Here is a 27,585-nt window from a genome sequence, read left to right on the forward strand (position 1 = left end):
TGCAGTTTTGACAAAATTATAATGCTAAATTATACTGCTATAACGCATAATTCAATTTCAAAACAACATAATATCCATACTTGGTCCTTTACTGCCATCTAGTGGTTTAAAATATCTTCCGTTGCCTTAAAAACGAACAGAGGCTGTTATTGCCCCAAAACAATTCACAGAACCTGAAAAGCATGTGTCTGAATCTACAAAAATATACTAATCAATCAATAAATATAGGCCTATTTATACTGCCTGACAGGAGATTTTGACTATAGGAGACAATATAACAGATCCTGCAATGCGTATTATTTAATACATAATATTTTGTGTTGAAATAGAAAAAAACGACTCAACTGTTTTCTATTCTATTCTATTCTATTATTTCTATTCTATTCTATTCTATTAATAAAATATTGTAATATCGTTGCATTTACTGTATTTTACCACTAGGTGGAATACATGTCATAGCCTACGTATATTATAATTCTGTGACAAGCAGTTACCTCAAATGTTAGATGACAAATATTAATTTTTAATTTGTTCGCTTGTTTATTGAATTTGCTGAAGACAGTTTCATCTATAATCAATGAAATGTTAAAACTCTAAATAAAGCTTTTTCCCCCATAGGTTAATCTACTGTTCTGTGTTTCATGTGGCCTGCATGTTGAAAAAATGGTGTTTTACTGGATAAAGCTGTACACTAAACTTAATGAAACTCATCAAACATACTGTGTGTTGGAATACAGTAAGCAATAACTTGACACATTTTGTAGGCATTACAAAATGTGTGGAAAAATAAGCATTTGCAATGATGCATCAATATAATAAATTAAGATATATGCAAAGCTTTATACAGACAATTTCTCACACTTCTTCTACAAGGCTGAATCATCAGCTAATGCAATACTCAAATTATTCTTAAATAATTTTAACAAACGTGTTTTAATGAAAGTCTATTAATGTGCAACTTCTTAGTCTTAGTGCTTATTCTTTTAATGTGGGCATAGGTGATTTCTTTCTAACTCATTTGAAATTCATATATATGAGCTCTACGATTGCATGGACATGACTTTATAGCTGTTGTAGTTGATAGGGAAATGTTGGTGGAAATGAATTATGTTGGCTTGAGGGCTCACATGCTACCCATATCCTGATACTTCGAAAGATCTCAGACACAGCTTTTTACTTTGAAGAAAGGAATCTTATTGTTGAACATGGTCATGCACCCCGTCTCAATCACAGAGGATGGAAATTTAATTTTCATACCACCTATCTGCAAGCCTGTCTCATTCAAATCAGAGTGGCCACCGAAGCATTATATTTTCCATCCACTTTACTCATGCGTATGACATACTTTCCTTTGTTCGATGGTCATCAGTCCATCAGAGAGAAAGAGAGAAAATCAGAGCGATGTTATCATACTGTACATTGGGAGCAGTAATAAGAATTGTTGTGGTAGACGAACTATATATCAGAAGGTCAGTTAAAGAACTTGCTTCATTTCTACCTTTCTGACCTTTGACATAGTCTTTGCCTGTTTTTATGGTTCTCATGACATTTTTCATACATCAGAGAAGACATTCCAACTGAGCTACTAAGACCTTAGTTGGTGAGTCATTCAAACTACAAATACAGGTTGTTTAAAGAATTTATGGGTAACAGTTAATAACAACTTTCATTAATAATATCAGCACATATAACCACAATATAAAAAGCTTAACAGCGAGGATGCAATTATATTCTGGATTAAGAATGACTATACACATCATATTAAGAATCAAATATTGAAAATGTAAGTAGAGAGAGAGAGAGCAAGATAGATCTTTTGGTTGTATCTTTTGTTAAAACCTGCTAATCATATATAATTAAATGATTAATTTATTTTTATATTAATATTAAATATTGAAAGTGGGAATGTAAGTTCATATAACCACTTTTAAATATTTTATAGTAACATAAAATATATACACATTTATTTCTATAAATTAAAATACATAAACATAGAAAACATAAAAATATATTCATATAATTATAATAAAACAATCTTTTAAAACATTATTTTCAATTATTTTCACTTGAATATATATATATATATATATATATATATATATATATATATATATATATATATATATATATATATATATCTATATATCTATATATAGATATATATATATATATATATATATATATATATATATATATATATATATACTGACACATATAAATATTAATAAAATATAAAAATACATAGATAAAAATACATGAATGTAATTATAATACTACAATAACTAAATATTAATTAAATTGATATTTGCATTATATATGTTTCTTGAATATATATATATATTCGAATATTTAGAAGTTATAATATTTATTAGAAGTTATAATATTTTGACTATGTATTCGAAGTTTCAGACATCAAGCCTCGTTCTTCCCCTTGTGCTCAATGCGCGAAAGAGCTCAGGGACAGGGAGGCTCTGTCTGTTCCGTTGAATTCAGACTCACTGTCATTTTAACTTCCTTCCTGCCTTTTGTACATTAAACAAACATACGGCTCTGACTCGGGGTGTCGAACAGCCCGTGATACACAGAAACACAGTTACATTGCTTTAAATTGGCGAAAGAACTCTTGGAATGTAACAGCAGCGGAGCAGCTCAAGTTCTTATTCTGCTCCGGGTCTCTACTTCACGAATCCGCGCCTCAGATACGATTTAAACAACAGCGTCTGCAACAAGGAGACTTGTTGGTAAGCATCCGACTTAAGTGTGCATGCTGTAAAGGTTCACTTTTTAGAAATATCTCCATGAAGGAGACCTTAAACAGTCAGACGCAATTATCTGACTTAACAAAGTGTATTGAAAGTGTATTAGAGATCTGTTTAGTGTATGGCACTGTAATAATGCAAGCGTTTTCTATTCGGGGTTTATTTTTAAGGGGTTGTTGAGACATCTTAAGTAGCGATGACAATAGAAAGTGTATGTTTTATGTACCGCTGTTCTAAAAACAGATTAAAATACTATGAAAATATAGAAAAACTGCATAATATTCACTAAGTTTAAGGTGTGATTGTATATAAATGTGTTCTGCCTCTGCAATAACTGTGATAAAGTTTGATTGTATCCCTGAAAAAAAAAATACTTCCACACTATCCATTTATGTATTTATTATTTATTTATTTCGTATACATAATAATCCCAATGGAATATAATTATTCTTGGAATGAGAATGTGGAAAATGCTTCTACTGAGTTCACAAGAGAGTCAGCACGTGTTTTTCAGCTCATTCAAATTCAGTGAATGCCAAAGAGTGGGCAGCTTGGTGAAGGGCTTTTATTGAGATGCTTTAAAGCCTCGTCTAATATTATTTGCATCATATTAGTTCATATTAGCCCTCTGTTGCTTTATGATCCTCTGTGATGATGAACGGCTTTGACATCACACATGTTGTGAAACACAAACAGTGTGGCACACCAGTGACGTGGGATGCCTGAAGATGCATTTGAATTGTCAGTGAAATAATGGACCGTTAAAATCACTTAAAAGGGTGGTGGTTGGGTTAAGAGAGAGGAGGTGCTTTCCAACTTTGACCTCCCCTCTTCAAGTTAAAATGCAGGGCACAGTGTGTTCATTCCACCTGACTTCTTAGTCAAAGCATGTGATGTTTATCTTGGCTCTATGAAAGGCATTGCTTTTTATTCGAACAACCAAATTCATCTTGAAGAGGTGGATGTTTTAATTCGCATGTGGTTGCTGGAAGGTGAGGATCTTGAGTGTCCAGGAAAATTATACATTTGCAACTAAATAGTTTCTATACAGATATATTTTGCTGCTTTCTTTGGGTGTGTTGATTCGCGGATCATTTGCCTCAACTGCAAAAAATAATTAGTACCACTTGGAAAACTTGCAGAAAATTGTTCTGGTTCATTATGAAATCATTTGCCTCAGTCTTTGAGTTAATTAAATTTCAATGCACCAGTTAAACTAAAATTTTTCCCAAGTCGTAGCTTTTGCTATAAATAAGGCAGCTAACAGTTACCTCACTGACTGATTTTCCTTAACATCAGCAGGGTTGAGTAGTGAAGTGTGATTTAGTGAAGATTATTCAGAAAAATAAATGAGTAAGTATTAGTCAGAAGGACAAGCAAAACTTGCAGTGTCTCACTACAGAAGCCAACGGAAATTTCTTGATAGCAATCAAAACCAACACAATTATAAAAATCTTTGGTGATCAGCATAAGGCGTTTACATGAGACAAATTGATTGTTTGTAATTCAGTAGAAGTGGTTAATGCAAATGAATATGATGACAGTGACCACAATAAGGCACTTTTGCCTTCTGAAATGCCCTCACGTTTACTGAATTTATTCAGGCAGTCTTGTTATCATAGCCATCACATTCAGTGTTTTGCACAACCATTAAAACTTGATATTCTCTTTTTACACCATCTCTTGTGCTTTGTTTCAGCACTCTGCTAAAGTATAAACCAGTAGTGGATATAATTTGTGAATGAGGAAAGGAGTCTGGGATTGTAGTTTATTCTACGTGTCGGCTTTCCTTGGTTACTATTAACAATGGTTGGCTCAAAAGGCCAATGGACTTTGGATGAGTAGACCTAAATGGGAGCAAAAACGGACAGACTCAGTCTGCCACTATGGCAGCTTGTGCTCTGAACAGCCTGATAATGATGAACCCCAACAACCTGACCAATAAGGGCAACCCTCGGACAGCAAGGCCTGTGCTCCCAGTGCCCAGTCATTCTACATTTAGCCCGCTGCTGGGGGGCAATGGAGGTCCCTTTAGCCCCGGCAACCTGAGCCCTGGGTCAGCAGGAAAATGCTTTGTTTTCCCAACAGGTAGTAGTTCCAGTTGCCAAAGGGCACATTCACCATGTCGACGGCCAGAATTGCTGGGCGTGCATGTGGGAAGTCGTGTACGAAGACTGAGTGGGTCCGGCCTGGAGGACGAACAGGAGAATGAAGAACGGCGTGCCGCTCATCAACTTGAACGTCACATAGAACTGCAGGACGTGGAGGTGAACAAGAGGGTGGACCTGTTTGAGGCCCAAATATCGGCTCAGACTCACAGCCGAGAAGCTCAAAGAAGCCCACAGATTTCTAGGAAAACTCCCCTGAATTCTGTTCATGTCCAACGTGCCAATCTCTCCTTAAACCCAGAGGAAACACTTGTGACGCAGTACAAGGATCACTCAACAGGGATCCCCAAAGAACTGCAAAATGGAAAGCGCTTCTCCGGCATGGAGGAGGGGCTGCAGGTCAGCGGTGAAGAGAAGGACAGGGCTGACCCAAATACAGAAGAGGGTGGCTCACTTGAGAGCACATCAGCAGGAACTAAGAGCAAAGCTGACAGACCTACTTACAATCACTCAAGGACTTCATCAGAGGCCAATAAGTGCTCAGCATTTTGTACTGAGACATGTTTCACAAAGGAGGTAGTTGAGCCAAAAGAAACCCAGGCAGAGCCCGACGGGGTCAGTCCTGAGGTGGGCTGCATCCCCGCTGTCATTATTACGGACCACGGCATGGAGGTCAGTGGGGAGGGCAAGGAGCCCCAGGTTAGTCCTCAACCTTACAGAGCCATGAGGAAGCTCTCCTCTTCTTCAGCCTCATCAACGGGATTCTCCTCTTCCTGGGAGGAATCAGAGGATGACATTTCCAGTGACACAGAGCGGTCCCCAGCCTTCCTGCAGACACAACAGAAAGCGGTAAGACCACCTGTTACACTCTGTTCTCTTTTATACTTAATTTGTTGGCTTTTGTAGACAGGACAGTGGATAATTGACAGGAAAATACAGTGTCAGAAAATAAATGTGCAAATATTGCACCTTTATTGGGACAACAGCTTATCATTGGGACAGTACCCTTAAGGGACAACTTAATATATTCTTTACTCCTTAATTGTGCATCTTAGTACCTTAAATTAGTAATAAGTACCCTAAAAGAGCTAATAAGCTCCTTTAAAGGAGGAAATAAGATAAAAGTTGTCCTTTTAAGGGTGCTTCCCCAAGGTACAATTTTTTCTGGGAGTGTACAGGAAGCCAGACCGGACTGGGACTTGAACCAGGTTCCTCATGATCACATATGTCCTGTTGCAACGCCATACCTTATGTGCCACACTTCCGACAACCTGTCCGTCTTTTAATTCAGTCACTCTGATTCAGTAAGACACAGAAGTTTTATGGGTTTCCAGCAAATGTAGCTTACATTTATGAATTTAACAGACACAGTAATCGAAAGTGACTTACATAACAGACAAGGTATACGCTTGATCAGCTCACCCATTTCCTGGGAACTGAACCCATGACCTGGGTGTTGGTAGAGCCATGCTTCACTGTTTGAGCTACAGGAATGCTTACGAAATGTGATGTTGTTGCTATCAAACAGAAATGCTTTTTATATGTCTACAGTTTCTCTGTTTGGCATAACTACTTTCAGGGGTGTAGGTTTTACCTTAGAAGTGTCAGTCCCACAAGTTATGTATTCTCGACTTCCTCCATTGCATTCACACTGTCCTTACGCTCTCTAGCTCAGGGCTCGTCTGTATTCACCCTGAGTAACTGTTGACATTCTCACATACAAAGGTACTTCTGTGTCCTGCTGTCAGATGGACTTTTTTCTCTGACTTTACTTGGCCGCCTTTTAAACAAAGTACAAAAGCAGAGTGAGGAACAAACAGCAGTGTATAAAGTTAGCGACAGCAACTTTTCCATGGGTCCATACTCTAAATTTTATTCATGATTTATCATGAAGTTGTTCCATGGATATAAACCCTTTAGTTGTGAGTTATGTGTTTTATGTGTTATGTGTTACGTGTGACGCACTTTCTAGGGGATTGCGCTTGTGTCTGCGACATGTTTGCCCTGGTAAGAATGTGTGGGCCCGCCTATTTAGCATGTCATGCTTGCAGGCTCATCAAGAGACCCTGCAGCTAGCGTGCTGTTACAGAGAAGCTCATTGTTTAGACATGGATGTCACATAGTCCTACAGCCTCACACTAAATTATAGAATAATGTGGCTCTGCTTGCCTCACAGGCTCTACACCACAGGTCCCTTTATGTGACGTCTGTTTCTTATAAATACAGTGGAGGACTGTATGTGTACCATCTTGAGGAATGATAGCACTCATAAAAGATTGTTTAACTATTCAAGTGATCACAAGGGCAAGATTACCTGATAGCCTTGAACTTCTGAGATGTAATCTTTGCTGTTCCCGGACATGTGCATTTACAATGGAATGGCTTTGGTTTTGGAGGGCAGAACGTAATGTTACTATCAGAGCCACATGTTGTTGGGATTCAGGAACAGTCAATTAAAGATTACTGGTCTGAATAAAGTACTACACTAGTTAATGACCTTTAATTAAAAAGGTGCATGACAAGTATTTGTGAAAAACTTTATCTTAATTAGCTTTCTCAAAAGTGACTAGTCGATTAGCATGCCAGCAATGCAGCTAAAAATAATTCTTGTTTTTTGTTTGTTGGTTTTGACATTTTAGTGGCACGGCCGCTTTAATTTGCATGGTGGGAACAAGACCAAGAATATCCAAGACTAGCGACTTGTGTTGCCCAAGATATATGTGCTAAACGTCGAAGTGTTGCCCAGAAGGGCAATTTTACATTTTTATGACAGTCTGTAAAGTTAAAAATTGTTTTATTTTAATTTTAAACACAAGTCTTGAGAACGTTGCACTCTATTCTATTCTGTTTTGCTCTATGTAGCCGTTTTTGAACACAACAACACTGTATGTGAAATGTGCCTGATTGGTGACAGTTAAACTTGAAACCAGGATAATAAAAATGATAATACAAGTGGGTTTTCTTACAAAAGATTAGTCAATTGTGCCGTGACAGAGAGACTCGGGATCAAGTCAGTCCAAGGTCATATACTAGTACTATTCTCCCTCTGTATCTCTCCTTTTACTTTTCAGTTGCTTCTAAACTGGCCTGTGTAATAAAGGCAAAAATTCAATAAATAAAATAAGTAGTTCTGCACATCTCTAGATTATGTTCACACACAAATATATTCTATATATACATTTATATTTTTGTGCTTAATATATATTCAAGAAATATATGTGGCTTGGCTTTCTTTTCTTAATCTAGCCTTGTAGGACAGCCTTTTGACTCACATTGTGTACTTAACCGTCAAATCGGTTTATATTCACTTGGTTGTTTCCAGGCTCTGAGGGATCACAAGAGTATCACAAGGACACTTTTCAACTAAAAATCATTAAACAGATGCTTTCAATGATCTAATTTTTCCCCTCTAAAACAGGTTACTCTAACATTTTGTGGTTCTGCTTAGCCTCTCACCACACACAGTAACACGGTCTGGGATGAAATTCATGAGCAGTAAACATATCTGTGTTAATTTTACTCTACAAAAACTTGCAGCATGGTTTCTGTTTTGTGAGCAGCACCAGCCCATCGGAAAATTTAATGGTGATAAAAACCACAAACTTGTTATCAGTGCTTTCGGTCAAACATGTGACCCAGAAAAGTTTCCAGTGGGCTTGCCTTTTTAGTGCTAATGGTGGTGTGTTTGTGGTTTAGTACTGCTAATTACGTCCCATGTGCTCAGCAGAGGGGATCCCTCAAACACGGTTCCTTTGACAGCTGTTGCACATTTCACTTCATTGAGACTGCAAACTCATACTTTTTTGGATCTCCAAATGTTTCAGAATAGCACAGAAAGTGAAACTATACCACAGATGAGTTTCTCAAGATTAAATTTTCCCTGCTCTACCAGTTTAAAGGTGTGTCGCCAGGATGTGTTTAGGGAATGCACCTGGACTGGTTAAGTGTGTAAAAATGCACCATTTGCTCTGCTTTGCTCTACTATTAAGAATAATTATCGTTGTGTATCTTTAAAAATGTTCTTCCTGCTGCTTTGACATGCTTGCAATACACTGTTGTTGTTAATGTGGCAAGTTTTTTTTAATAAGGATAATCATATATGCAAGATAACACTGTCCCAGTCTAAGTCAGAGGTGTAGTTCACCTTTCTGCATGCTCAGTAACTCCCCTGATCTGGTGTCTCCTTTTCCTGTGTCAATCAGATGAGGGAAGAACCCTTTTCTGTGTGTTTATCTGTCTCTGCACAGAGGCTTGTGGTTACTTGCTTTAGCAAACCCAACAGCAAGTGTAGCCTAACCAAGCCTGCTGTGAGCAAAGCAGTGAGCATTTATATTACAAGTCTTTGTCACATGCATTTTATTGCATGATTCATACAAGTTGTGTTACAATCAGTGGTTCAAATCTGGTGTTGCAGGTCTGTTCTAATGGAAACAGAAGCTAAAAAAACAATGTTAAATGCAAATAACTAACCAAATAATAAAGTATAGCAAAATAAATAGGAATACTGAACTTCTATTAACATTATTTCACTCCACACAATATAATACAAAAACCGAATTCCCCAGACAATATAAAAAATATAATAACAATAAAATAATATAAATATAATATGCGAACAATTATATAATCAAATGATTGAGTAGCAAAATAAATTTGATTAATTAATTCTTAGAGGAAAAAGAACATACAACAATCATTCCCCCTACACAATATAATATAAAAATAGAAATAAAACAAACATGATGTTGACTGTATTAGGTCAATATTGAAATTATGTTGCATTACATTAAAATGATTGGCAGTTTAAATGGCACTGGCATGTTAATGATTTGTGAATGTTTTAACTCTAATATAAGCCCAACAGGTTTGAAAGTTTATGAGATAATTTGAATAAGGTATGATGAAACATGTTTAGGCCTGTGGATGCCTGTAGGCTGCAGGTTACAGAAAGTGGGCGGACAGCTTTCTAGAGATAGTATGTGTGGCACACGTTCATGTAAAAATAAAAAATAAAAACAAAACCTTTTTGCAAACTGAATAAACACACTCATAGGCTGTGTATTGTTGGCAAATGTTGTCTTTCTTAAAGCAATATCATGGACAGCATTCAATTATTTAATTATACCAAATAAGTCACCACTTTTGAGATCATTAATTGACTGGATAGTAAAAAGTGAGTGTTATAAACTAAAAGGGAGCCAGTACAAATGTGTGTTCGCAGTGAATGGGAGCTATCAGAATGAGAGTCCAAACAGCTTATAAGACATCAGAATAATTCACAAGTAATCCACATGACTCCAGTCCATTAATAAATATCTTGTGAAGTAAAAAAAGCTGCATTTCTGTAAGATACAAAACCATCAACATGTTTTTAATTCAAAATATTGCTTCCAAATAAAATACTGAATGAGTCCTCAATCCATAACATAGCTTTCTCCAGTGAAAAAGTCATCTAAATCAGGAGAGAAATATACACAGATCAAAAACAATTTACGTGTGAAAACAATCCAAAACATTTATAAACAATACTTTACATTGGTGGACTTTGATGTGAGAGGAAAACAAACACACAGCTTGTGTGGATTGCAATCAGCTGTCGGAAATCTCATTCTGATGGCACCCATTCATTACAGAGGATCCATTGGTGAGCAAGTGAAGTAATGCTAAATTTCTCCAAAATTGAAATAAATAAACAACCTAAATAAATAAACCTAAACAAATCATTTACTACAGGAGTGGGTATGTGCACTAAAAAATAAACAGGTTGGCTTCATATTATAGATGTAATTTACATATGACTACCTGTAATTTATTTTAAAATCTACTAGTGGCACCAAACGGAACTGCAAAAAAGTAATAGTTTTAAAAACGTTTAGCAAATACTTTCATCCCGCCCCCCATCATCCGTTAGTCTAACAGTCCTGCCCCAAACTTACACCAATGGTTGAGCCAGAAAATCCAAAAAGCATTTTTAAGCCAAAAACTAAATGTACTAAAAGTGTGCATTGTTCAAATAAAGTATAAATGTTCAGCAACCAGATAAAGACTTACAAAACAAGCCCTGTGTATTTGTTCAGTCTTAGCATAGCTTTGCTCCGAACTGTTACACTCCTGCAGCGGCGTGCGAGCCAACCCAGCACAAACAGTTTTTGTGTGAGGTTGATTCTATCACCCCAACTGTGAGCATACAAGTGCTTTAGCATGATACACTGGAGGATCTGAAGGCTACGAGCAGTGGAAAATGTAACACCCCTGTGGTTGACGGTTGCCTGGAGACCAGCTGACGTCAAGACATGCCTGGTTCAAACAGCTGGGGTTCTTTGCTGCAGCAGTGCTGCTGGAGGGAGCCGTTTCATATGCAACAGACAGGAAGTGCACTGGTCCCTTTTCTTGTTGTGCCGGCCACTTTTTTTAACAACAGGATCCACTTGTACGCATCGTAGAACACTTCAGTAAGGGGAAACCACCCTAATACTACTTGTGTGTGGTTGTTTACACTTAAAATGGGAGGGAATAGCTCTAGCTTTTTTTTTTTTTATTGTAGTTTTTTTTCTAGTTTTGCATGTTTTTCCATTTACCCCTACTTATTCTGCAAAAAGAAGAAGAGCCACAGAATGACATGAGCCATTCTTAGCACAGCTGGTTGCAATAAGGAATGTTATTGTGACTGTCTTTCTGAGAAACTTTATATAATTCATAAAATAATGTATAGTCAGTAGGCATTTGCTCCGATTCAAAACCATGTGAGCTGCCTAAAACAACTTAAAATCAACCCCATATCAGGGGTTTATTAGTACTTATAAAACACATATATTGCATGACCATTTTCTACATACTTAATCCAACCCAATTCCTAAACTTAACAACTACCATATTAACCAATCCACATGGGAGTTTATTGAGGCAAAAGTCGTAGTTAATAGTAATAGTCGCAGCAGTTTTGTATAAATATATAAGTTAAAATGTTCTGTGAACCTAATCAATTTGAGAAATAAAAAAAATTTATATATAAGAATGCATGCATTAGGGAAGGCAACAAACGTCCTGAAAAATGAATTCAAGTTGCAAGAGAAATTTGTATTATACTGTACTCAAAAATGTTTAATTTAATAAAAAGTATAAAAATAATAATGTATTATGTAAAAAATATAACATTGTATAATAAAATATAGATTTTATATTATGTTAAAACATCAGAATTTAGTTTTGTTTTCATTATTGAAAGACTATTTTCCTGTTAAACACTGTACAGTTTCTTTGACAAGCTGTATTGTATGAAGCGCTGTATAAGTAAAGGTAAAAAAACATTAATGGTTTTAACCAAAATATGTGTGCTTTTATGCTTATTGGAGAATCATAGCATTAGCTTAGCAACCTTCTAACGTGTTGATTCTCTTGTATTGCTATTTGAGTAGTTGCTGCATTTGTAGTGTTTCAAATCAGTCACGTGAGATTTCGATGACAGTTAGAATTCTGTCTATGTAAGCAGCTCCCTATGTAGGCAGTAGACAGCTCACTATGTTCTGAAGCAGAGCTATTATGTTGAGCACATTATCCCTTACACAGAGCAAACCCACCCCTTCACAACTCCATCATACAGTACGTCATCTTCCAACTAGGAAATATGTGAAGAGGGTGTATTTTATTTCAACAAATCCCATAAGGAGTATGTGATACAGCTTTCTGCTTAGCGTCTTATAGCAGCTTTACTCATTTGTGTACATTAAGGTGCAGTAAAACAGCAGTTTAATGGGAGGTCTTGCTTCTGTGAAAGAGCTTTCCTGTCACTGATGGGAAAAGACCGGTTTCAGGACAAGCAGGAACAGCTATGACATGCTTTAAAAGGGCAGGAGTGTCAAGAAATGTGACAATGTAGTTCTCAACTGTCAAAGGGGAATTCATGCTAAATAATACTATTCTGATTGCTGACATGTGTTGAGTTGTATCCTCCTACTGTGTATCCTCTAAAAGTATTAAAGAGTCTAGCTGAACCTAATTTCACATTTTTGCATACAATTTTTTTTTCTTTTCTAAACAGACATGGTCTGATGCAATTGAGACATGTACCTGACTTGCTGATGCATTGAAACTTGTACCTCAGGATTTTCAGGATACAGATTCTGATCTGAAATGCCTTACCTTTTCCTGTTAAAATGCACTATCCTTGAGCATATCACATCATGTAAAGTGCCATTTACTCAAAAAGAATGAACAGTATGTACAAATACACACCTGAAGATCATCTTTGTAACCTAAAGCAAAACAACGAACCCCGACCTCATGCCTTCGACAGGCTCATGCCACAATGCTATTTGTATCCTGATAACATCTCTCTGATATATTTTTTAAAATTGAGTAATTAAAATAAAAAAATGAAATAATACAATTTGCAATGTAACTGTACTTAATTTGCATTGTATACAGATTTGTATCTTTATATTCAGACTTAAAACTATATATTCTGATTTACATTTATATATTCAGACCTATAAATATATATTCAGAGTTACTTATATTCACAATTTATATTTTTATATTCCAATTTTATATCATTACTACCTCTTTGGCCTAATTAATTTTTCTTTATTGCCTAATTAATTTTTCATTTATGCCTCATTATTATCTAACTGAAATGAAAGTGTTTTTTATTCTTGAATCCATTTTATAAAACAGAGCAAAGGTCACAGCTTTGGGTCTTTGATAACTCATTGATAATTTGCTATGTTTTGGTCTTTTCTAGTGAAAAAATGTCCGTGTTGGTGGTAAGAACGGCTGCACTGACTGCGGGTGCATTTTGGTTCTTAAGGGGCTTATGGTGGCTGTCTAGCCTCCAGAAAATAACACCCATTCTTTGGCAATGTTGCTGAGTAGTGCTTGCAGATGTGGAAAATACTGTCTCAGAGCCCTCTGTGCTTTCCTGTCTCACGGAGTGGTTCCTCTCGAAGGGTTAAAAGCCACTTCCTCCCTCAGTGCTCAGTGGAAACTTTAACAACACCCGTGAGGTCAAGGAGATGCTGTAAAGAGCGGCATCCCTTTCCTTGTGCTGCATATAGCTCACACTGCCCTTATCAGAACAATGGCATGACCCAGCGGCATGGAGTGCTCCCCTTGTGATAAAGCGCTGCCTCTTCCGCTCCCCAATTTAACAAAACCCTGAGCTATTGATAGCTGCTTTATACAATAGCAAAGAGAGAGGAGTTTTAAGAGGGGAAGGTGGCCTAAATGAGTAATGGAGAGATGTGGTTGCTTTTACGTCCTTTACGGGACAGTTTATTTTTCTGGCATTCCAAAGGGATGACAGCTCAAAGCAAAGACTGCCAGTGTCTCGTTATTAGACTATTTTGTGTGACTCAAGCAGGATTACATCTTCTTTCAACCGAGGCTTTGCTTTGATTGTTATTGCGGGCTGATGTTTACAGAGTAACACTCTGTGGTCTTCAGCAAAATAAGCATCACTTGATAGTCTTAGTCTTCGGGCCTTGCTGCTAACATCTACTCGAGCTCATAGGTGTATGGTGTTTGCCAGGGTGCATTGCTGTCGGAAACTTTTGTGGTTTTGATATGATGCTGCACTTATCATAAGAGGGGAGGTCGCTCACCTTGTTCTCCTTTTGACCCTGTTGGGTGTGCCATCAAAAACTATTAAAGATGTCAGTTCTAACCATACAAACTTAAAAGAGTTTTTTGTTCATTTTATGTTTTAAATATCCAGGGTTTGCATGCTTATGATTAAATCAGCAAAGCCTATCCAGGAAATGATCGGCAGTACATTCAGAATGCAATATAAAATAGAGTTGCATTTGCAAAAGAGTTGCAATTTACTTGTAGAACTGGGAAAATTTATATAGATTGCAAACACATACTGTGCAAAAGCAGTTTGTCCACTTAAATACTTTCCATTTGCAAAATATATGCTCCAAAGGAAGTAATTTTTAACCTCTCTCATCGTGTCATTAATTACACATCTGTTTCACAAACTGGATTGGATTTTAATGTTCTTATTGGAACAACAACAGAACAGTTGACCCAGAAAATTGTAGGCCTAATTTAAGTCATCATTTACTCACTCTCATGTCATCCACGAATTGTATGGCTTTCTTTCTTCTCTGGAATAGAAAAGGAAATCTGTATGTAGTTAGTTGCACTTACATGTACAGTAAATGTAAATGTTTTTATGCAAATACAAAGAACGAGGAGATATTATGCTTCAAAACACTGCAAAAGCAGCATAAATGTATCGTAAAAATAATCTTTTAAAACTATATGATAGCATTGTACGACAGCTTTGTGTGAAATTTAAATAAATATTCACAGAAAATCTGTGCATCTCGTTCTCTGCACTCATAAGAATTTATGTGATGTAGTAGTAATGTCAAATTTATGAATGATTCGTTCTTTTAAATTGGATCATTTCAATAAATCAGTTCATATGGTTCACAAAACTAGTCTGAAAATTTCATTCAGGAATTAGACTGATCCAGTTCTGATGATTCAGAGATTAAAAGGAACTGCTATCATGTCTCAAAAATAATAGAATGTATGTAACACATACGTCAATGTGCTTCCTGTGCTTCTGCATTCTTTTAATGCTTGAAAGTTCCGGTCCTCATTTATTGTTATTGCATAGAAAAAGGTGACCAAAGAGGAACCAAAAATGACAGAATTGTAATTTTCGGGGTGAACTAACCTTTTAAGTATTGCTCCAACCACAAACCAAGTCATGCAAATGTGTTTCTACATGTAAATATGGTACCCTGAGTAATCTGAATACAAGCTATCCTGGTAGAGAGGCTTGTTTACTGTCAGTGTTTTTATATTTTGCATGGAACTTTAGCATAATTAATAAAACCTCTTAGCAGTAAAATGATACATAATGATTGATGAAATTCTCAAGTTATGAAATGAGTTATACGTTTTTACACTTAAACTTATATCTTATGAACACCCAAAAGAAATGGTTCAGCAAAATAAAAAATAAAAAATGTCTGTCATAATTTTCTCACTGTTCCAAACCTGAAGAATGTTATTTGTTCTGTGGAACATCAAAATATTTTTTTTTCAAATATTATTATTATTATTATTATTATTTATTATTTTGAAATGATGACAGAATGCTTATTGACATGTTTTATTAATATTTTGAACTAGTTTTTCATTTTAGTTTAAGTAATTTTGTTGTTTTTTGTGGTTTTTAGTCATTTTATTATTATTATTATTATTATTATTATTTTTGTCTATATAATGTTATGGTTTTAGTCTTAGTTAATAATCCCGGTTTGGGCTAACTATTCCTTTAAAATTATGAATAGATTTCTGTTGTTTCCCGCAAAAACTAATACAATGAAAGACGAACTTTGAAAATCTTTCTCATCTTCGGTCTGCAACAGTCATAGAAATATTCCATTCATCATCATGTATCGGGAAAAGGAAGTCAGTTTCTCACAAATCATCTCGGTGATGTCAAAAAAAGGTGCTGACCTCATCTTAGTCTGAAAACCATGGTGAAACAGTCCTTTAGTTATTTAAACATTTAGATGGCTGATCCTCTTGACTAACAGACTGCAGACACCTACGCACGAAACACATTTAGTCACACAGACAAAGAGAAGAGCAGTTACTGCATCAACTTAATTTTACTCAAAACATTTATTTAAAAATAAAGGCGGCAACTTTATTATATTAAGTGCTATTTCTTTACAATGCAGATGTGACTTTGAGGGTTTCAGATATAATCTTTAGTCCAAAATCATGAGCAGGTGTTATATAAGCTGTTCGTTTTGCTATTTCAAACTCTCAGAATTACAGGTGAGTTTGAAGAACACTGAACATTTGCATTGCTCGTGGCCCTCGCAGGCATGCAATAGAGTTTCACTGTGGTGTCTGCACATTGAGCTTGGCCTACCAGCATATTTGCATTGGCCAATTGTGCTTTTGAATGCTTTGTATGGAAACAAATGAGAAATTCACATTGCCCTGCACTCTCCTTCACTCAAATCCCTGCTTACGATGTGATTGTACACAGCACACTAGAGCACGATCTTACAGATTTTTACCATGTCATTTTTCATCACGCACATGTGGAATTTCATCGCCCCCGTGTTGGGTTTTTTCGCCAAGTCAATCATCCTGATGGTCAAAGATTTACAGGTAACAGATTTTGGTTTGCTTCAATTTCTCCATAGTTGGATTGTAACTTTGTATCCGCACTTTTTGCGTGTTCATTTATTAAATATTCTTGCCTAATTTGATTTAGCTTCCAATAAGGGTGCAGTACTCTTAGCTCAGTTTATCACTTTTTAAGCATGTTCTCTCCAAGAATCAGAGCAGAAAATGAATAAATAAATAAATAAGAGCTGTTTTTTTACACAATGGGCAACAGTCATTTTGACCTGACCTTGGCTTTCTGAAAGAGTCTACAACTTCCATCTCTTCCTGTGAGTTTTCCATTCGTTTTGTTTTCCCACATCCTGAACATTTCCTGAACACTATAGAAATCTCTCTCGGATCCACTTTGTCTTTCCACTGAACTATAATTTGTGAAGTCATCGGGAGGTGGGATCCTGCGGTCTTCAGATCATAATGTCTGACAAACACTGCCTATCCATTCTAAAGTGGCCCAAACCACAGCACACTGACAACACCTGTTTCACGTCAAATGCTTGAATTTTAACAAGAACCTCTGCGTACAGTAGGTATTTGTTTAATTTAACCGATCAGACCTCTCTGTCACTTTAAGTAAGCTTAGCTAACCTGCTGAAACAAGTACTTTACATAAGTTTTGTAAGTGTATCACTTGTGTTATCTGTATTATTATTATTATTTTAAATGTATCTAAAATACAAATGCAAAAAAAGTAGAGGGAGGATAGGGGGACATGGAGGGGACACGCCACTGCTCTTAGCCCCTCTTTAACTGCATCTTAAGGCCGAGAGGAACTGTTTTCCTCCACTGGAGCAGAACAGGACAACCTTCATGTGACAGATAAAACTCATGCTACTCTCAGATGATGGTTCATACCTTTTATGGGCCTCTTTCTAGACTAAATCAGACCAAAATCAGACATTTCGGCAGAGACGTTTCTGGGAGTAATGTCCAGCTTACAGAAATAGTTCATCCAAAAATGAAAATCCTGCCATCATTTATTCACCCTCAAGTCGTCCCAAACCTGTATGGGTGTTAAAAAAGTGACATGAGTATTCACCATTCATTTAGTCAAATCTTTTCAATGAATCATTTGATTCACTTCACAAAACTGGTCTCATGACTTTAAATATAATGCACAAGTCATATGGACAAGTGCCATTATTGTAATTTTGAAACCTGTCAACACCAGTTTTTTTTTCACTTTTATATGAAAACAAAATGGGTATTCTTCAAAAGTTCTGTTCTGTGAAAGAAAAAAAAGTCACACAGGTTTAAAACCACAAGAAGTTGAATAAATAACAGAATTCTATTTTGTCAATTATTCTATTAGCAACTAAAAAAATAAATAAAAAATGTGCCATTTAATTCTAACGTAAATATGTTTTATAACCTTTGTTACTTTCATGGCTGAATCTGTTGACAGTTTATTATGGTTTAATCAAAATGAATGACAAAGCGTCTCTGACCAGAGTTTGAATGCTCTTTGTTGCTTGTGTTTGTTGGCCGGACGGGTTCTTTAGATTTGGAAAGGGGCTGATTTGTGGTCATAGTGTTGTCCGGGGATCAACTGCTTTTTCTTGGACAGCTGGCTCAAATGGTGCTGGGTGTGTGTGTGTGTGTGTGTGTGGGGGGGGGGGGGGGTATTCCCATGTCACCCGAGGAAACCCCCCATCTAACACTGAGAGCAGACTAAAGATTGTTCACCATGCCAACATGGAGAGCTAAAAGAGATCAAACTCAAGGACATTTAGTGAAGTGGAATAACAGCGTAATGGCTCAATAGAGCAGCTCCTCTCAAACAGGAAAACAGCCTGTTTTCTGCATTCTGTCAGTATTTCCAAATAGAGCAAGAACATTCTGACACTGTTCCAGGTGAAATGGTTCACCTTGGCAAGAAAACATGCTTAAACATGCCCAGATTCCCTATTCATTTGCAGGGTTTATGTGCTATAGTGAATCCTGATGTATGTTTGTAAATAAATCCTTCACATAAAGTGCTTTACTGTGCTGTCTGTGTAAACAATGATATCAGCACTGACTGCTGTAGGAGCGCCAGCAAATGTATGTAAACACATGCAAAAGACTGGCCTTTTTTTGTTTTTTGTTTTTGTAGGACAATGAACCTGCCAAATCTCATTATATTAGTAATTATTAGTCATCTTCCACCAGGGAAGTTTTTTTTCTTTCTTTTTTTTCAAAGTAACATGGAGAAGAAGTAGAAAACTTAAGATTATTAATGATCAATTTAATGCATCCTTGCTGAATAAGTATTACTTTAACAGTCATATATATATATATATATATATATATATATATATATATATATATATATATATATATAAACAAAGATAAATGAATCACCCGAATCAGAAGAGTTTAAGTATCGTTCATCTTGTTGTATGACAAATTATTTTTTTACAATCTACACTCTCAAATAATGCAAGGTCATAAAAACGGCATGCATGATATTTTGAAACTTGAAAATGCTGAGTGCTGTTTAAAATTCACTGCTGTCACTGTTGTAGCACTTGCATTTAAATGGGGAGTCATCTTGCTCACTTTTTGTCATTAAACAGCATAAATCATGGAAGAAGATCAAGAATATGGTGCATTGGTCACCATTTGTGATGTCCTTCAAGAAGAAGTACCCTTGGATCCAGCTGGCAGGCCATGCAGGTAGGCATTAAAAGGGAGGTGTAGATGCTACTTTTCATGAATCACAGACAGTTAATACACTCAAAACACAGAGTATTGTGAATTGATTTGAATCCAAATGAAAAAAAAAACAATAGTAGAAAGTTAGTTTATGCTAATACTCACTATAGCACTCCTTGTGGTAATGCTGAGAATGCAATTCTGCTATCCCATTTGTCTTTGCTCTATACAGGCAATTTCAAGGCTGGGGCCAATGGTCGCATCCTGAAGAAACACTGTGAGTGTGAGCAGCAATGTCTCGATAGGCTAATGAAAGATGTGCTAAAGCCCTTCGTTCCTGCTTACCACGGAGATGTAGAAAAGGATGGAGAGCGTTACAATCAGATGGAGGACTTGCTGGCAGACTTTGACCTACCCTGTGTCATGGACTGCAAGATGGGCGTCAGGTTGGTTGCTGAGATTGTGAGGCTACACTGCCTCAACTGATCCTTTACTATAGAAAAATCTGAACAGTATACCACTCAGAAAACCCTAGAAAGATCCAAAACACCCTTTATACAACCCACAGCTCACATAAAACACCCTAGAAATGACACAGACCAGCCTAAAAAACATAGAGCAAGACTCTACAAACCCAGATCACCACTGTAAGACCCTAGAAACCTCCCATAACACTCCAAGCACCACCCAGAATACACCTTAGTAACCACTTATTAATGCTTTAGACTGCACATTCTTGTAACTTTGGAGTTTCAACTTTAACTTCTAGCTTAGCTTTAATGTAAACCTATAAAATTATAACTATACCTTTTTTCCATTAACTGAAATAGGATGACATAAAAAATATATTACATGAAAAAAAACTAACCTAAATCTAACTTAAATTAAAATATGAAATACATTTAAATACTAAAATTAACACTGAAGCTTAGAATTCAATCTATTATGTTTTAAACATTTTATATCCAGTTCAAATTGAAAACAGTTTCTTTCTCTTGTGTATAATAAAAGAAATAGAAAGAAGAGAAATTAATAAATCACTCATAAAAGAGATAGAAAATAAAAGTACCCCAGAATCACCTGCTAAGAATGTTCATCTTTTCTTATCTTACACTTATGCAACAGCATGTCCGCTGCTGAAAATCTAGTATGTTATTTTAAAATGAATAGATCCATTTACCCATTATTTGTACAGATGTTATACATTCCAAGCACACAGAACATGTAGGAGAACATCCCTCCCCAGAGGCTCTGTGTCCACTAATCTGCTGAAAGTAGTTGTGTTTGTGTGTGGCTGCTGCAGGGAGACCTTGCTACACATCGGCCCTCGCTCATCCCTTTTTTTCTCCTCTCTCATGGCTCTGTTATTCCTGAGACTACTCTGTTTGCTGTTGCGGACCTGACTGAATCCCAGCAGCAGCCATTGACAAATATAGAGATAACCAGATGGTCAGGATATTAACAGAACCTCTGCTGGCCTGTCCAAACAAAACAATGTGACACTTTCAAATTCACGCACATTCAGTGCACTTTTCAGTTTCTGCTGCAGTGTTTTCCAAAACAACTCAAGTTGGACACTAAAAGGATAATAAATATTTAGTTATAATGCCTTTAGCTAAAACAAAAAAAACAGAATTTTATTGCGCATTTCGAATTTCAACAGAATTTGGCTGATGATGCAAGACGTGCAACAAGTTAAGTGAAAGAAATTGAGCCATTGAGTCATTTTTCTTCTCTCTTGCAGGACATATTTGGAAGAAGAACTGACGAAAGCCAGGAAGAAGCCCAGCTTGAGAGCTGACATGTACCAAAAGATGATCGAGGTGGACCCCGATGCACCCACGGCACAGGAGCGTGACCAGAAAGCAGTCACTAAGCCACGCTACATGCAGTGGAGGGAAACCATCAGCTCCACCGCCACGCTAGGCTTCCGGATCGAGGGCATCAAGGTGAGACGTTCAATCATAAAACTTTTTCACAATTTCTCTTGAAACCTGTGGAGACAAATGAGGTGAAATTGCAACATCCGGAATGGTGTTACTTCAAACTAATTTCTCAACTACATTGTATTTTACAACTAAAAGGTTGAAATAAAATTGTGAGATTTCCTGATGTTCAGGGTTTACATATTATTAAGTATTTGGCTTTTAAGGAATATTTTCGATTTTAAACAAGCTGAATATCGATGACCACAAAAATTACTTTCGACCTCAATTTCCTAAAAATAAAATCTGGGGTTATAGTGAGGCAACGGCAATGGAAGTGAATTGGGCCCATTTTTAAATGTTAAAATACCAACTGTTTTAAAAATCCATCCACGAGACAAAAAATATGTTGACATGATTTTGGTGATTAAAAAATGCTTACTAACCTTTTCTGTGTAACGTTATATTCAATTTTACCTAAATGCTATGACAACGAAACACCATAAACCCTAAAATGAAATGTCCGAATAATTATGATTTAAATAATAATAATAAAAAAAGAATACCAAAGCTTTCACACAATAATTAATTTTGCTTACTAACCATTTCTCTGTATATTTTATTCAGTTTTACTTCATTGCCATGGCATCGAAACACCACAAACCCTAAAACAACTGTAAAAATGATGAAACTTAAATTCGAATACTCTACAGGTCAAATAATAGCCAAGCCTTCAAAAAAAGAGTTCAAATAGTTTACTAAACTTTTCTGTGTAATGTCATATTCGTTGTTACTTCATTGCCATGACAATAAAATATTATATCCCTAAAACATAAAAATGATTTACCTAAAGTAAAAAATTATTTACACGACGCATGATGCTGCTGAAGTTGAACACGCATGCCAGATGGTAACTCAAGGAGAAGAATTGTTAAATAAAGTCATTAGTTTTGTTTTTTGTGCACAAAAAGTATTATCATAACTTCATAAAATAACAGTTGAACCACTTTTGTCACGTGTACCATTTTGTCAATGTTCTTAGTACCTTTATGGGCCTTGAACGTTGTAATTCCCTTGCTGTCTATGGAGGGTTAGAAAGCTCTCGGAATTCATTTAAAATATCTTAAATTGTGTTCCCAAGATGAACAAAGGTCTTAATGGGTTTGGAACGACATGTGGGTTAGTAATTAATGACAGAATTTTCTTTTTTGGGTGAACTATCCCTTTAAACAACTTTACAGCTCAAATCACAGACAAGCTTTTACACATGAATTAATATAAGAATTAACATAAGTCCTTTTTTATAAAATCGCAAGCTTCACATTTCTGCTTTTAAAACTTTCAAAAATTGGCCCCATTCACCAGCATTCACTATTCACCAGTGCCTCACTGTAACCTTAATTTATATTTAAGGCAATATTTTTTTTATTTTTTTTTATGAGCGTAAACATTATGCCACAACAAATGCTGTTCTTTGATCTTAACTTGAATCATGAGTTGATGAAAGGGATCTTTTTTTATCTGGGGAATCAAGACCCCACGAACCTACGTATCTCTTAATTAGATCCCAGATTTCAGACTGAGCTGAAGGGGCAGGATTGGCCTTTTTCAAGAGGTTGATTGTGTCTGAATGTTCCTGTCATACACACGGCCTGTTTGTGGCACGTCCTTTGAGCTCAACATCAGTCAGTGACAGGCCATGGCTCTCACAACATGATTTCAGTTCTGTAATTCCAGCCTACCGCACACGGCCCTAATAACGTAAATACACCCTCATGGAAAAGGTCAAAAAGACATAAGAGAAGCCCGACAAACGTTCAGCTAATTAATTCAAACCAGGCAGCCACAATTCCATTGACATACAGGAGAGGAGATTAGAAAGCTTATGTTTGGTCTCTGTCATGATTTTCCAAAATACATTTTGTTAACACGAGCTCTGTAGATGTCTTGCATGAATAGGGAAAGACTGGTTCCCCTTTTGCTCTTCCATTAGCACAAAGGCATGGTTCTCCCCATCTTTCTCTTTTTTTTGCAGAAGGGGGATGCCCTGCATGGCTCTTAATAAAGTCTTTACTGAATAATAGGCTGACTTCTGTTATGTCTGTGGCTGAGCTGCCTGTTGTTTATTATGTCTATGTCTGTTGTGACTACTGTCGTAACTTAACTTAAAAAGTACACTTCTTTTTATTACTTATTTAGAATTGATTGTGCATTTTTTCCTATGCAAGCCCGAGTAAAGTCTGAATTGATGGATAAAACTCCCAATTGTGAGAAGAAAAAGAATTTGAGATACAAACTCAAAATTGCAAGAAAAAAGTATTTTAGAATTTATATTTTATATCCCTTTTATATATTTTATATAGTTTATATCCCTTCTTTTTTTTCAAAATTGTGTGATATAATCTTGCGATTAAAAGTCCAATTCTGAGAAAGAAGACTTGCAAGAATTGCAAGGTTATATCTTGACAATTCTGAGAATTGCAAGAGGTAAACGTGCAATTGCAAGAAAACTTTTTTTCTTTTTTTATTCAGTGAAAGAATCAGGCATCCATATGGTTTCCATAACATGCATATTTTTCATATGAAAACATGACTGTTGGCACAAATGTATCAAACATGTGCCCTGCTGCAGAACTGGCATTGGTTTCATGTTTCTGATCTTTTTTTGACCGGCACAATTAATTCTTCTTCTCTTTCCCTTCTACAGAATGAGGATGGAACAGTAAACAGGGACTTTAAAAAGACTAAGACCCGAGAACAAGTGACTGAGGCCTTCCAAGACTTCGTCAAAGGAAACAAAAACATCCTGGTAAGTGTGTGCTCATGTGTTTATGTGCGTTAGGGCCTTCTGCCAATAATTAAGTCTCCTGTGGCACACTCTCATTTACCCCCCAGGGTGGTTTGTGAAACTAAGGGATTTCCTTTGTGTGGTGCAGCCCCTTCAGTTCGGCCCCTTTGAGTTGCACACAAACCTGATTATATTACAGAGAAATACACACATGCAAATACAAAGTGCTTTGCACAATGCTGTAGTTGACACATGACTGTCATGTGTATTCTTGTGACTTCACAAAGAAATTTTATTGTATGGCCGGATTCCCATGTTGTAACAGGGGTGTTTCCTTAAAGTTCAGCCTTATAGACAAACAGTTCCAAAGAACCTGTCCTTGGCTTCTTACGGAGCATTTATTTAACCCTATGTATGTCCACAGCAGGGGGGTAGAATTAGGGGTGGACACAAGACACGTGACCCTACCAATATCCAGCGAGTGCCAAACTGTCCCTAGCAATAGTTTTGATCAAACATATATTTATATGTTTTTGTAATTTCGGACTCATCTGAAATATCATGCTATTGATATTACCTAAGAAGTTAAATTAAAGTTTTATGTAGAAAACTGTGTGTTTTCAGGGATGCACATTTAATTAATTTAATTTAATTAATCAGAACAACTCACAGAATTTTACCTAATTCAAGACAGCAGTCCAAAAATTTTTATATAAAAGTTCACTTCAGGAATTAACAAAGTTGCATCGATGAATCTATGGCTATTATTAGCTCACTATATAAAGCATACAGACATAAAAAGGTTTTGCAGTAAGATACAAAATCTTCCAGTCTAGGATAAAGTCATTATGAACATTAACAATAATTTGGGACAAATATAATGTGATTTTATCGTAAATAAATATTATAAAAAGTGGCACTCTGTGGTGCAGCAAGATTTGGAACAGCATCCTGAGCCACAACAGACAAACTTTAACTTTAAATTGATGTTGTTTAACAAATCAAATTTTAGCTGAAATATCCACAAAATAGAAAAACAACACTGAAATAAGAGCGTGCGGTTCAATCAGATGCGCATGAAAGTTCTTTCAGGAGTACTTGGGTTTATGTCCCCACCAATGTCAAAACAAACCTACGTCCTTGGTCCACACTGTGTCCTGGAGATTGATGTGGATCCTGATTCCCTTAAATGCTCTGTGATTTATCTGATAAATGTCCTCTCAGTTTTACAGATAAACTTGCTTTTATTTCCACCATGAACTATGTATATAGTTAACCACCGCCGATTTTAAATGCTGAATTTAATTATTTTGATGTAAATTAGAACAGAGCATGGTACTGTATGATCTGACAGAACACTAATAATTGAGGACTCATGTAGAGATGACCCTGAAATGTTGGTTAAAATCTGTTAAGTATCCAAATATACAAGAGGAAATCAGTGATTCACCAAAAATTGCCTTAAATCTTTTTTTCATTTATTGCATATATAAACAAATTTTTTGTGTGTATAAATCTATGTTCATTTTAATAAATAAATACTGTTCATGCTACATACTTTGAATAATGTTAATTTAGAAATTGAAAATGTTAAAAATGTATTAGAACATGTAGAAATTAAAATGAATCAAGATAAATAAATGCTGAATGTAATATTTCATTTTAGCAATCAACTAATGTTAACATATAGAACATTACTGTAAATTGATAACGCATTTTTACATTTATTTTAAATGGGATGTCTCCTCTTTGACCCATAAATAGATTTAATGGGGAAAAAAGCCTTATTTTCTCAATTCATTGTATATTTTTTTATTACATACGGACAATATAATTCTGATTTAATACTTGTCACACTAATTTGTTTGTATTTTTATAGTTTTATAGTCACTTACACTTTGTCTCTTTTCCCTCAGCATTCCTATCTGAACCGACTAAAAGAGATCAGGGACACTTTGGAAATTTCACGGTTTTTCAAAACACACGAGGTAAACAATCACTCTTTTGTTTATCATCTTAAGACACATAAGCTACACTTACAAATGCAACCTTTTACCCACCCAAGTGATAAGACCATGTGAAAATGTAGAAAAATAATAATACACAACAGCATTTACAGTATGCAAAGACCAGCTCTGAAGTAATTATCTGATTACACTGGATGCTGAAAGCCAGAATAGCAACTTAGTTGCATGCAAAGCATTACACAACCTCTTTTTATGAGGTTTAAAGACAAATATGTTAGATACACTTAATATATCGTCAGTGTCAGAACTTTGTTTTAAAACAAGGAGGTAGAACAGGCAATGCAAACACAGATTGTTTATTCTCATTAAGAGATAACAAAAACAAACTGTATGGTGGAAAACCTGGGAACAGTTATAGCCATTTAATAAGTGAGCGTATGTTTGCTGCACAAATATAATGAAAAAATTTGTGCATATTGTGTCACGTTTCCTCATGTATTTGTGATGAACCATTTAAAGTCTTGTAAAGATGCGACACGCAAGGAACAGATTCTGACATTTAATGCATTTCCGACATTTAAACTTTTCCATCTCTCATGTTCAGGTGATTGGCAGTTCTCTGCTTTTCGTCCATGACCAACGGGAGCAGGCAAAAGTGTGGATGATAGACTTTGGGAAGACTACTCCATTGCCAGAGGGGGAGGAGCTGAGCCACAGTGCCACCTGGGTGGAGGGTAACAGAGAAGACGGCTACCTCTACGGCCTAGACCACCTCATAGACATTATTTCTAATATGCTAGCTCCTAAACCTCCACTAGAGTAAAAGGATTCCATCTTCTACACTACAGTTCAAGACCCTATCCTAACTGATCGCCCTGTCTCGGCAAAAAAGAAAACTGTTCAAACAAAGTTAAAACAAAAATGCCAACCGCGATGGCCTTTAAAACGAGTGTGTATGTTTGTAAACTTGTAGATGCTGTATATATAGTGTAAATGCCAGTGTTTTAGTTCAGAACATGTGTGAATAGGATTTTTGCAGCTGGCGCTTTAACAGACATGTGAATCTTAAAGCCACACTCTTTTAACGTGCGTTCTTTTCAACATGCTAGTGTTACGGAAACTGTAACTTACAGCTATGTTTTACTCAATGTGATCGGTTTAATATTTAGTTTTTTTTTTATTTTACACAGATACCATTTTTATTTGAAACAAAAATTTAGTTAAAAATTAAAAATGTTA

At 36.0% G+C, this 27,585-nt stretch overlaps 1 protein-coding gene across 2 annotated transcripts; it reads left to right on the forward strand.

The window, feature by feature from the left end:
• The first annotated feature begins 2,500 nt into the window (after nt 1-2,500).
• Nucleotides 2,501-27,585, forward strand: LOC132092240 (inositol-trisphosphate 3-kinase B-like). Of its 2 annotated transcripts, none has more exons than XM_059498402.1 (8): nt 2,501-2,741; nt 4,459-5,716; nt 19,588-19,687; nt 19,899-20,112; nt 21,411-21,615; nt 24,299-24,400; nt 26,296-26,367; nt 26,951-27,585. In XM_059498402.1, exons 2-8 carry the CDS (start codon nt 4,646-4,648, stop codon nt 27,167-27,169), a joined length of 1,983 nt encoding a protein of 660 aa, XP_059354385.1. In that variant the 5' UTR covers nt 2,501-2,741; nt 4,459-4,645; the 3' UTR covers nt 27,170-27,585. The 2 variants fall into 2 exon arrangements, with proteins under 2 accessions (XP_059354385.1, XP_059354386.1); XM_059498403.1 differs by lacking the exon at nt 2,501-2,741 and adding an exon at nt 3,614-3,751.

This window comes from Carassius carassius, chromosome 18 (genome assembly GCF_963082965.1).
Source record: "Carassius carassius chromosome 18, fCarCar2.1, whole genome shotgun sequence".
NCBI classification, from domain to species: domain Eukaryota; kingdom Metazoa; phylum Chordata; class Actinopteri; order Cypriniformes; family Cyprinidae; genus Carassius; species Carassius carassius.